The 12,988-nt window shown below is 37.0% G+C and overlaps 1 protein-coding gene across 8 annotated transcripts in view; it reads right to left on the bottom strand.

Annotated features, from left to right (window-relative positions):
- The window catches only part of PKN2 (protein kinase N2), a 158,898-nt gene that overhangs the window by 24,478 nt on the left and 121,432 nt on the right, over positions 1 to 12,988 (bottom strand). For 6 of the 8 annotated variants that reach the window (XM_015433187.4, XM_005542807.5, XM_045367706.3 and 3 more), the window contains 7 exons: positions 8,113 to 8,256; positions 7,719 to 7,794; positions 6,969 to 7,143; positions 6,626 to 6,752; positions 4,915 to 5,045; positions 4,754 to 4,829; positions 4,586 to 4,677 (listed from right to left, as the gene is read on the bottom strand). In XM_015433187.4, the coding sequence (XP_015288673.1) occupies positions 4,586 to 4,677; positions 4,754 to 4,829; positions 4,915 to 5,045; positions 6,626 to 6,752; positions 6,969 to 7,143; positions 7,719 to 7,794; positions 8,113 to 8,256 (821 nt within the window). The remainder of the gene's footprint in view (positions 1 to 4,585; positions 4,678 to 4,753; positions 4,830 to 4,914; positions 5,046 to 6,625; positions 6,753 to 6,968; positions 7,144 to 7,718; positions 7,795 to 8,112; positions 8,257 to 12,988) is intronic. The other 2 variants (XM_005542808.5, XM_045367720.3) reach the window with 1 other exon arrangement.

Below are 12,988 nucleotides of genomic sequence, written 5' to 3' on the forward strand. Positions count from 1 at the left end.
ATAAATGGTACAAAATATTTGAGACCCACTGGCTGGACTACCCCTTGAAATTATTTTAATGCGATTCACAGGAATTATTTGAATTACAATAATGATGATACATCTGTATAGATGTCTTTGAACAATGAGACAAAGGAGCAAGGCTATAGGTCCAAATTGACACAATAATTTTAATTTTATGCATTTTATAGTACACGAAAAAGCTATTGCATACGAATCTTCAACTTGTCTCACATTATCTAAATTGTGTCTTGTCCCTAAAAGTCCATGCAACAGTCCAACTTTATGTAAAACTTTAAACCTTATTCATCCTGTTCAGAATATTTCCCTCTAAATTGTCATCACTCTTCTCTCCTTATTCCCAAATAACTTGTCTACCAAAACCCAGCAAAAATCCCACCTCTTTTATAAGACTCTACCTAAATCTCGCTCTAAATATTTCTAATAGTGATGACAAGAATCAAACAAAGGTGTCAAAGTGAAAAGTGCAACACAAATGTCAGTTGCTGCTTCATCAGATTATAGATGTGGAATGAAAATTTAAGAGTAAATACAACAGAGATTTACTATTGGTTTTATGCTTTCTATGATTTGGGATATATTCTAGAGGTGAAGTTGACTGGATTTGCTAATAGTTTGAGTGTTGTAGGTAAGGGGAAAAGAGCATCAAGAATGACTGTGTCTGGCTTGAGCAACTGGTATTGCTGTTTAATAAAATAGGGAAGATTAGTAGCACGCCCAGGGAGTAGTACACTATATGTACTATGGTGTAGTTGTACACCAGTACACTGATTTCCTCCTAAGAACTGCTATTGTTTGTATTGCTTATTTTAAGCTGGACTCTATCTAGTCACCTTTATTACATAATGTATTTATGTCTTGTTTCCCTAAGTTACTAGTTCCTAACATGTTTTGTGTACTTCCTTCAAAGTTCATTACATTTTTAGATAAGTTAGAAACCTGAAAACTTATATAAATAGTCATTTTAGTCAGGGGAAAACATCATTAATAAAACCAAGGTCTTAGAATTGAATCCTACATAAGCTGGTTAGCTGTGCTTTCTTCTACAAACACAAAAATATACTTCCAACCCTATTCTGTTGTGTTGAAATATAAATTGGTAAGAAAAGGAAGCTGAGTGAGGAGGCATTCCAATAACATAAACGTAATATCCTTACTCAGCAATTGAAGGGCAGACAGGACTTAAGAGTGTTTTACTCATGGTAGGTACACAGAATATGATCTTTGTTCATAAATTATCTAACACTTTATTTTAAAATCCATAATTTGTGTTCACTTAAAAAGAGGCTGATTTGAAATTTTCTATGATTTATAATTTCAAAGTAAAATAATATAATACAGACTATAGAAAGAAAATTTAGACTGAGAACTGTCATTAAGAATCATAAAGTAGGCCAGGCACAGTGGCTCATGCCTGTAATCCCAGCACTTTGGGAGGCTGAGGGAGATGGATCACCGGAGGTCAGGAGTTGCAGACCAGCCTGGTCAACATGGTGAAACCCTGTCTGTACTGAAAATACAAAAATGAACTGGGCGTGGTGGTGCACACCTGTAATCCTGGCTACTGGGGAGGCTGAGCAAGGAGAATCGCCTGAACCTGGAGGCGTAAGTTGTAGTGAGCCAAGATCACTCCACTGCACTCCAGCCTGGACAACAGAGTGAGACTCTGTCTCAAAAAATATATACATAAAGTATTCTAGGAACATCTATTAAAAAATAAACAATGACACTAAATTCCGTGGCTTAAAAAGATAAGCTAGGAAGTGGAAAGTAAATACTTAAAATTCTGCTCAGTTATAATAAGTTTAGTTTAAGTTATTTACCATTTATACTTGCAAGTAATGAAATATATTACTTTTAAAAAATGCTAGTCTTGGCCGGGTGCAGTGGCTCATGCCTGTAATCCCAGCACCTTGGGAGGCTGAGGTGGGCAGATGACCAGAGGTCAGGAGTTTGAGACCAGCCTGGCTAACATGGTGAAACCCCGCTTCTACTAAAAATACAAAAAATTAGCAGGGCATGGTGGTGCACGCCTGTTAATCCCAGCTACTGAGGAGGCTGAGGCAGCTCCAAGAATCGCTTGAACCTGATAGGCGGAGGTTGCAGTGAGCCGAGATCGCGCCATTGCACTTCAGCTTGGGCAACAAGAGCAAATCTCCATCTCAAAAATAAATAAATAAATAAATAAATAAAATAAAATAAAAAAGCTACTCTTAAAAAAAAACCTTATAAACTAATTTTTTTTTCTCGCCTTCTTTCAGATATGCTAGAAATTTAAAAGTACTCCTTTTTCATATCTTCATTACTCAAATTTCTCTAAGAGTGTGTTTCATTTCTCACTCTTGGATTTTTCTTTTCTCTCTTTTTATACCAGTTCTACTTGAGATTTTTAAATTTTCATGTTACTGAAAAGTAGAGATTTAAGTTAAGAATGGGTGTGGTGGTTTACACCTATAATCCCACACTTCGGGAGGCCAAGGAGGATCGCCTGAAGCCAGGAGTTTGAGACCAGCCTGGACAACATAGGGAGACCCTGACTCTATGGGGGAAAGAAATGCAGACGGATCAGTTGTATGCACCTGTGGTCCCAATGGGAAGCTGAGGCAGGAGGATGGCTTGAGCCCAGGAACTCAAGGCTGCAGTGAACTAGGCTCATGCCACTGCACTCCAGTGTGGGTGACACAGTGAGACCCTGTCTCTACACAAGACTGGATTAATTTTCAGTTGAGATTACTAATGGCCTAGATTCTGGCTACAGCACCATCCTGTGATCCGAATTTTCTGTAGATTTAATTAGAAAGCATTTCTCCTACAAAGATTTAGCACAAAGTTGTAATAAGGTAGCAGAAAGCCACATAAATCAAGATTAATAGAAGTAGTAAACAGTTCCCTATTATTTTAGAAAATAAATGAATTTACCATTTAAGAATCTGGAGAAAAGCAAATATTCCTTCAGGGAAGGAAACATTTGACCCTTCTGTTAGTCCAATTATAAACAGCCTTAGAATCAAAGACTTGCTTTGGTGGGATCACAGACTTGCTTTAATTATCTGCTTGTGTAACATAAAAATAATTCTAAACATGTAATATGGTGCTCGGAATATTTTATAAATATCCAGCAAGCTCTTTAGTATTAGATATCAAGAAAGCATTGATTTTGATGTGATTGAGGTGTATGAGAAACAGTGAAAAGAAACAACGGTGAAAAACAAATAGGAAAATCCAAAAGGAAAAGTTTATTTAACATAAAAAAACAAATCTCAATCTTTTGAGGCCTTTCCTTATTCTAAGAACTACCCATATGGTGGAAAAAAAAATTAAAAGTTGCAATTTGGCATCTCTATGTATCAGTACAACTCAGTAAGGCAAGTATTACCAAAACAAATATATTTTTAAATATATGAGTTAACTGGGGCTTAAAGATGTTCAGTGAAATGCCCTAGGGTCAAATCCTTACTAAGGAGGAGCAATGAGGACTAGAAACGTCAGCCTTCTCAGTCATAGCCCAGGGGTCTCTTCATTGTGCAGGGCTGTCTACCATTAATATTGATATATGCTTCCTAGTGGTGTAAGAAAAATGTCCAATGAAAGCCTTTTTCTGTGATAAATATGCCATTTTTACACAATAATGTCCATATTTAATTATTCTGTATTAAGACAGTCATTTCTTAAAGTATATTCTCTGAGTGAATTACAATCTTAACCCCCAAATCCTTGCATTTTAATAATTATGAGGCCGGGCGCAGTGGCTCACGCCTGTAATCCCAGCACTTTGGGAGGCCGAGGCTGGCAGATCATGAGGTCAGGAGATTGAGACCATTCTGGCTAACATGGTGAAACCCCATCTCTACTAATATATTTTGTAAAAAATACAAAAAAATAGCCAGGTATGGTGGCACGCGCCTGTAGTCCCAGCTACTTGGGAGACTGAGGCAGGGGAAGTGCCTGAACCCGGGAGGTGGAGGTTGCAGTGAGCCAAGATGGCACCACTGCACTGCAGTCTGGGAGAAATGAGACTCTGTCTTAAATAAATAAATAAATAAATAATTGTACAAAAAGATGTATCCGCAACTTAATTAGACCCAGACGTTAGGGTCAAAAAACATGTTTTTAAGAAAAATAGAGGGAAAAAATAAGATAACATATTCTGCTTTGTAAAATACTTTAAAACATTCCATTAACTGTAGATTATTTGTAAATGACTTTTTATCATTTCCATTAAGATAGAATGAAATATAGCCCCACCAAACAACAGATGAATAACAGTTTCTATTCCATATAAACACTTTAACATTTTCATATATAAAAACCTTAACAGAATTAGTTTAAACATTTCACTATCTTTTTTGGTATCCATTAACCAGTTAATTGTCACAGGAAGGGTAAAAAGGAAGGGGCAAAAAAGAAAAACTAATGTCTACCTTATGTCAAATATAGATACATTATATTTAATTTCTTCACATATTACTGTAAAATCGTGATAATTTTGCTGTTGTAATATACACATCATTTCTCTTAACTTACAAATTCAGAAAAATAAACAATTTCATTTTTAAAAACTAACCTGTCTACTTCATCTCGAGCCACAATATCACCTTTCTTTAAGGCTTTTATAGCAAACATCTCATTTGTGTGTTTATATTCAGCTAAAAGCACCTGAAATAAAATTAAAATAATTATTTTCCATTTGAGTTAATGTTGTAGATATTCCAAAAAATTCCAAAAAGATTACCTTTCCAAAATGTCCTCTTCCCAAGACAGCACAACACCTGAAATCTTGTAGATTAAACTGAAACCTTTGCTGAGATCTGAAAAGAGAAGTGTCAATTAATAATAAGACAACAAATTATGGTACCAAACATGTAGTAGCAAAACTTGGTATATATTCTTTACCTTTTATCCTCAAGTTCTTGAATACCACTATATTCTAGGCCTGACTGAGGAGTATCAGGCTTGTATTCAGATTGAGATTTTGGAAGTATACTATTTCTGTCATTCTCAATATCAAAAACAGTCTCTGAATCCTGTAAAATATTAAATACACATTAAACCATAGAAACACCCAGAAAACAACTTATTTGGTAATAATAAAACTAAGGGAAAACATTTCAAAAGTCAATATAAATGTTGGAGTGAAAAGTAAAATTCAGATACTCATTCTTCAAAATTTTTTTTTCTTTTTTTAGAGGTGGGTCTCACTATGTTTGCCTAGAGAGCTCTTGAATTCCTGGCCTCAAGCAATCCTCCTACCTCAGCCTCCCAAGTAGCTGGAGCCATTACTTTTATATTAAACTTACCTAAAAAAATTTGAGCCGGGTGCGGTGGCTCAAGCCTGTAATCCCAGCACTTTGGGAGGCTGAGACGGGCGGATCACGAGGTCAGGAGATCGAGACCATCCTGGCTAACACGGTGCACGGTGAAACCCCATCTCTACTAAAAAATACAAAAAACTAGCCAGGCGAGTGGCAGGTGCCTGTAGTCTCAGCTACTCGGGAAGCTGAGGCAGGTAAACCCAGGAGGCGGAGCTTGCAGTGAGCTGAGATCCGGCCACTGCACCCCAGCCTGGGCGACAGAGCAAGACTCCGTCTCAAAAAAAAAAAAGTTGAAAAACTGGGCTGGGCGCGGTGGCTCATGGTTGTAATCTCAGCACTTTGGGGGCCAAGGCGGGCGGCTCACCTGAGGTCAGGAGTTCGTGACCAGCCTCACCAACATGGAGAAACCCTGTCTCCACTAAAAATACAAAACTAGCCGGCGTGGTGGTGCATGCCTGTAATCCCAGCTACTTGGGAGGCTGAGGCAGGGGAATCACTTGAACCCAGGAGGTGGAGGTTGCAGTGAGCCAAGATAGTGCCATTGCACTCCAGCCTGGGCAACAAGAGCAAAACTCTATCTTAAAACCAAACCAAAACAAAACAAAACCAAAACAACAAAAAACTAACACATTATTATGTATGTTAATCATGCTAGAAGAAGAATAGTATTTCAGGCAGTATGTCATGTAGTATCAAACTCACTCCTATGTTACCTATAGCTTAAGCAGCTTATTCTATCTCTTCTGGACCATGAGCATCCAGAGGCTAACGACAATTTCATGCCAACATTAAGAAGTTGGTTATCTCCTATCAACTCAGTCTAATTTAGCTGAGACTAGACCATAAGAAACACAAATTCGGCTGGGCGCAGTGGCTCATGCCTGTAATGCCAGCACTTTGGAAGGCAGAGGCGGGCAGATCACCTGAGGTCAGGACCAGCCTGACCAATATGATGAAACCCCATCTCTACTAAAAATACAAAAATTAGCTGGTCATGGTGGCATGTGCCTGTAATCCTAGTTACTTGGGAGGCTGAGATAGGAGAATTGCTTGCAGGAGGATGACTTGAACCTGGGAGGCAGAGGCTGCAGTAAGCCAAGATCATGCCATTGCACTCCAGCCTGAGCAACAAGAGTGAAACTCTGTCTCAAAAAACAAAAACAAAAAACAAACAAAAAACAATAAATTCACAGTGGCAATTTTAAATGGAAATACACGCCTTATTCACTATGATGCTTTCACTGCTAATTCATTCGGTGAAAAGGAATTATGCAAGGTTTAAAATGGCTTGCCTGTCCTGGTGTATCCAAAACTCTTAATTCAGAAGATTCATCTATTTCTCCAAGGGAAGAAGCTCGTGGTGGGGCTGGAGGAGGTTCAGGCTCAAGATCAAAGTCCAATTTGGTTACTGTAGAATCACTTATAGAAGATAAAGTAACTCACCAAAACAGTAATAGAAAGTCTGTATTTTAAACCACTTTAAAATTAAAGCAAACAATTTACTTTTTAAGTACACAGAACACTACTTTCAAAATACTACTTGGGGAAAAAAACAAGACTCAGTACACCTGCTATAATCGGTACGTAATTGTCCCAATAACTTTGCATAAGATGCTTAAAATCTCAGACACATACCTAGCTGGAGGTGCTAGTTCAGGGATGCGTACATCAACCACTGGCACTGTAGTAGGCACAGGAGCTTGAGGGCTGAAGGTGCCAGAATGATTTACTGTAGGAATAGCTCTTCTTACTAGCCTTCCCCAAGTGGCAATATTAATATTCATTTGAGGAGCTCTGAGAAATGTTTTGCCTGTAGATATTGAAAATAACAAAAATAGAACAAGTAATTTATGTATAACCAAAAGTCATAATTTAAAAATTCTTACTCGTCAGTTTATAATCTATGAAGAACAAACAAAATTTGTCACTTAAACAAACTAGTTTTTTACTATTTGCTAGTAAAGGCTGGTGCAAAATAGCATAAGTAGTTTTAAAAATAAATAGGTAAGAAATTTTTTTTTCTCTTTAAGTCTAGTAGTAATATGTGATTAAGGTTTTAAAAAGAAATCTTATCTTTTACAGATATAAACTATAATATTTATGAATAAATCAGTAGGATGTCTGGGTTTGCTTCAAATTTGAGAAAGTAGTGAGAGGATGGCATAGGGATAAAATAAAATGAGTTGACTATTGTTGAAATTGGATGATTGTACATTTCACTAGTCTCTTCACTTGTGGATACATTTACAATATTCCTTAATAAGAAATTAGAAATAAATGAATAAACAACAACAAAAAAAACCACAGATGGCTATTACTTTTAAAATGGTAATTAGATGTTTAAGAAAATATCAAAATGCTATGTATTTGATTGTTAGTAATTACCTTGTTGCTTTGAAAAAATTTTCTTTTGTCTTTGAAGTTTTGGTCTTCTTTCAATAACTGGGTTAAAAAAGGTAACCTGCAGTGAAGAAAATTCAAGTTGACATGAAAATAGCATTGGATTTATGGTTCATGAAATCCACTAAACTTATAAAATTTGAAAGCTTAAGAGAATCTTAGTTATAGTTTAGTCCAGCCCCTCATTTTCTAGCTGAGAAAACAGACATAGAAAGAATAATTGGTTTGTCTCAAGGTCACATACCTATTCAGTGGCATAGCTCAGCCAAAACTCAAGTCATCTGTCTCTCAGCCTAACACTCTTTCCACTTCTATATTATGCTGCCTACATACGTAATTTCAATTGTAGTTATGCACATTAATAAAATACATTTATTACCTCTGCAAATAAAGTACCCTGTGGTTCCAAATAGAGACACATGCCATGCCGTTGGTTGTCTAAAAAATCTTCTAACCTCAGAAATTTTACAGCACACAGAGACCGCCAATCACGCCAATAAACTGAAATTTCCAGTTCACGTGACTAGGATAATTAAAAAAAATAATAAAGAAAACAGAAAAGACATCATTGGACACACACTTGAATAAAATATCACAAAAATATGAAATACAAATACAATGAACAAAAATTACAGACACAAAGGGCACACTGTTTTAAAGAGATTTGTAATGTTTCTCAACTGTATATTACTTTATCAAACTTACACATTTTAATTCAAAGGAACAAAACTTACACTGTGACACTTTCCAGCTAAGGTATTCCTAAAGTATACTTAAAGAATACACAACTGGGAACAACCAGTACATATGAATAACCACCAAAACTCCTTCTCTTACAGCTTCAATCTTTTGGATTTCCCTCCTCTGTTTGTCATCACATGCTATGTTACTACCCCAATGCTTGCTTGCTTCAAAGAACTCATTTGAAACCTTTTTATTTCTTTGTCTCATTGCTGAGTCAGAAAAAGTTCTGCAAATAGCATTTATTCTGTACTCACAATGTGCCACATATTGTGCTAATAAGCACTTTAAGAATATTAGGTCATTTAATTTTCAAAATACCACTGGGTAGCAAGACCCATTTTGTGTACGTAGGGCAGAAAGGGGAAATTCAGACCAAGCTTTATACACAAAGATATTCGCTTATTATAACAATAAAACATAATTTAAAAAGCAAATTAGCAAGAATTTGAATGTTCAAAAACCAGGGACAAGTTAATTATACCAAAGCTATATGAGAGAATACACAGTAGACATTGAAAATGCTCATGTGGGGAAATATATTTAAGGTTTTAATAATCAGTGTTTAAATGCACCTGTAGAACATAGTTCCTAAGCTGGGGTCAATCCATACACTGACCACTACCTATATGTTTTAATGTATATATATTTTAATCATAAAGTACTGGACTTTTCTATTATTTTGTTTTTTAGGCTTCTGTACACCATCCACATAAAGAGATAAATGTTTCTCCTTTTAAGGCTCTACAAAGCAGTAAATTACTTACTTTATATAACAAATTTCAATTTATAAACTTATGCATCTTATTATGTAAGGTCTTGGTATATACAGTAAAAGAAATCTATTGACCTTAAATTATAAATCTAGTTGATGCTAATGAACACGAAAAACACCTATAAAAAATGCAACATGAAAAGAAATGAATCAAAACACAATGGGCCAGAGGGTTTTATAGCCAAACAGGAAAACAATTAGAAAAGTACATCTATGGCAGTGAGAATGTGATCTCAGGGACTCCCACCTCATTTCTTCTCTCTGACTCATAATTAATATGGGAGAGAATTGTCATGAAAGAAGTATGAGGAGAATATAATTATTTTAAGACTAGCAAATGGCATACAGAAGGGATGGGGTACTAAGGCTGTAATATTCTATTCAAGTTAGAAGTGTAAGTATTTTGGAAGCAGCTATTTTGGGAAATAAACTGGAAGAATCATGTCAGGATTGGTAATTTAGACTCCATTTTTTTAGATTGGAGGAAGAGAGGTCTACTTTCTCCTGCCTTCTTCCACTGTTGCAAGGAAGACTCGTTATGAATCGGGAAGATGCAAGATGCACATATGCTAGAGACAGAATTAGTACTTGTTAGAAGTTCTTATTACACTTTTACACTGGCTGAAATGGTAAGATTTTGTCTTACTGTGAATAAGAGAAGATCCAATCACCTCATTTGCTATTTATTACAGACGCTCGGGTAAAATTAACATATTGACTAATTTCTCTTTCCTCTGTATCTTCATTCCATGCTTCAAACTAAAGTACATTTCAGGCTGGGCAAGGTGGCTTATGCCTGTAATCCCAGCACTTTGGGAGGCTGAGGTGGGTGAATTACTTGAGGTCAGGAGTTCGAGACTAGCCTGGCCAACATGGTGAGACCCCATTTCTACTAAAAATACAAAAGCTAGCCAGGTGTGGTGCCATGTGCCTGTGGTCCCAGCCTCTTGGGAGGCTAAGGCATGAAAATCACTTAAACCCGGGACGCAGAGGTTGCAGTAAGTCAAGATCATGCCACTACACTCCAGCCTGGGCAACACAGCAAGACCCTGTCTCAGAAAAATAAAAATTAAAATGATCTGAGATTTAGGATAAGTCACCTCATAGACCTTACGCTAGCTTTCCTAGAATTATACATTGAAGTTTTATGTAGAAAGTAGAAAAGTTCCTCTTCAAAGCTCATCTTGGGTTAAAAATAAAAGACACTAGGAATAATCGCTCCTTACTCTAAAGCCTCCTATCAACTATTAGTTATTACACTTTAGCCCAGTTAGTTGCTTTGGCTTACTCAGGCATGTCTGGAAAGGCCCAGGCAAGTCTTAGTTCATAGCTTATGCCCCTTCCTTATTTGGAAATGTTGTTGCTTCCTTAAACCTTTCATAAGCAACTTCCTCTTCCTCTTTGTTCTCCTTTGCACTTACCTATTTAGGAAAGTTTTAGGTTATTAGCAAATCGGTAATCAGTTTAAGACTGTGAGGTCCAGCTCCAGCCAACGGATGCAGGACACAGCAGTGAGGATGACTCAAATGCATAAGGGATATATATATATATGTCTGCTTTTCCTTTGTTCTGGTGTGCTCTTGCCATTGTCCCATCTGCGAGGGGCACCCTTTCTGCAGAAAGTAAAGATCGCCTTGCTGAGAGATCCTTTGTCTCCATGCTGAGTTTTCTTCACGGCACTGATTATCTGTTTCTAACATTTTACATACAAAGCTCTTCACTTTTTGTTACTTTGCACTGTTCCCAGTGAGCGTTACTTTCTTCAAAACATAAGTGGGAGAGTGGCTGTGATCTAGAGATATTTTATGTCAGTACTCCATCATTTGTGTCCAATCCCACTTTAAATCCTAACATCCAGCATGGTTTGAATAAGTAAACCAGTCACATGGTATCTGAAAAACAAGGTACCATATAGATAGACTAAAGCTTCTACATAAGATGTCACTAATGTTTATAATTTATTTTTTATTATTTTTTGTTTTTTGTTTCACTCGCTGCCCAGGCTGGAGTGTAATGATGCAATCTCAGCTCACTGCAACCTCCGCCTCCCAGCTTCAAGTGATTCTCCTGCCTCAGCCTCCCAAGTAGCTGAGATTACAGGCACCCGCCACCACACACGGCTAATTTTTGTATTTTTAGTAGAGACTGGGTTTTTGCCATGTAGGCTAGGCTGGTCTCAAACTCCTGACCTCAGATGATCCACCCGCCTTGGCCTCCCAAAGTGCTGGGATTACAGGCGTGAGCCACTGTGCCCGGCCCAACGTTTAGAATTTAAAATGCAAGTGTGATTGCTGGTATGCTGGCAATTTTCTAGATGAAGCAGGTCAGTTCTATAAGGCAAGGGCATGCTGTTAGATAATTTCAAAGTCTAGGAGCAACAATATTCTAGATGGAGTAAAACTACCACCAAAAAAAGCTGAGCAGTATGAGTTGAGATAGGTACTGTCCCAACTTGTGTTTCATTTTGTCTTATTATGAATTGAATCTAGGATCAAAAAGAAAACTGCTTGGTGTAGACCTAAGGAATCTGCGTGTCTTATCTGAAGTCTAAGATCTGAAAGTAAACAAACAAGGTAAGAGACACTGCATCAGCCTTATGTGTGGTGGAAAGCAACAAATTAAAACATGTGGTGCAATGAAAAAAGAACAGTACACATCTATCACAAAAGAATTAGCACAAAGAATGCTGAGGTTCCCAAATTGTTCACTGAGGAGCCCTGGGGTGCCAGAGAGTATTTTCACTTTTCATAGGAAACACAGCAACATCTATGGGACACTGTGAGAACTACTAGCACAAGGTAGTTCATAGTTTCAACATTAGAATACTCCATATTTCTTCCGGTGATGTCATATCTTTGCTAAGGTGGGTTTTCAACAATAATAAAAAGCAACTTCCTATGAGGAATCATTGTGGAAGAAGAGAATAGATTGCAGTTATCCTTATGATCCCATGGTTTGGGAAGTTACATAGTGAGAACAGGCAGACATGTCCCATTAGTTAATTTTAAGTATGTACTGATGGAATAAAAATATTATGCTTTCTCTCAGTATTTGTATTTTTCAAAAACACCTGTTTTAAGACTTAAATACTAACTAGTAAGCCCTTCTTAATACATGGAACTGTTGGATATTTCTTTAGGTCTAGGGACACACTGCAGAAACATTACAAGGACACTGAGGACACTGAACTGAGAAAGTTTAGGAACTTTGATAGAAGTAATGGAGAGCTGGGCTCTACTACTGAAATGAAAAGGGCAAAAGAAGAAAATGTGAACCAGGCTCCACTGCCAAAAAGAAAAGAAAGCTCAAAAAAGCTTTCTGTTGCCACTTAAAAAGAGAATAAACTCAATGCCTGGAAAATTCAAGAGCTGAAGAAAGGTGAGATTTCTGCAAACGTGTACACAAGAGATGATACTCACTGGTCTTCAATGTGCTTCTGAGGACAACATAGGCTTTGGAAATTTATCAGTTAGCGTCCTAGCAGCATGCAGATAGTACACTGAAAGAGTTTAAGTAAATAGAGTTTTTAAAATTGGCTACTTATGGAGATGTGACAAAAAAACCGACAAGGAATGAAAAGAATCTGAGGACAAGCAACAGTAGAAATCCATTATCACTCTTTGCCTGAGGGGGCAAGAGGAACTATTAATCATTGCCAGAATCTGATTTAGACTAAATTTTGAAAAAGGAACTATCCAACAGGAGTTGTGGCCATAGATGAATGCTGTTGTGAAAAGCA

This window comes from Macaca fascicularis, chromosome 1 (assembly GCF_037993035.2).
Source record: "Macaca fascicularis isolate 582-1 chromosome 1, T2T-MFA8v1.1".
NCBI classification, from domain to species: domain Eukaryota; kingdom Metazoa; phylum Chordata; class Mammalia; order Primates; family Cercopithecidae; genus Macaca; species Macaca fascicularis.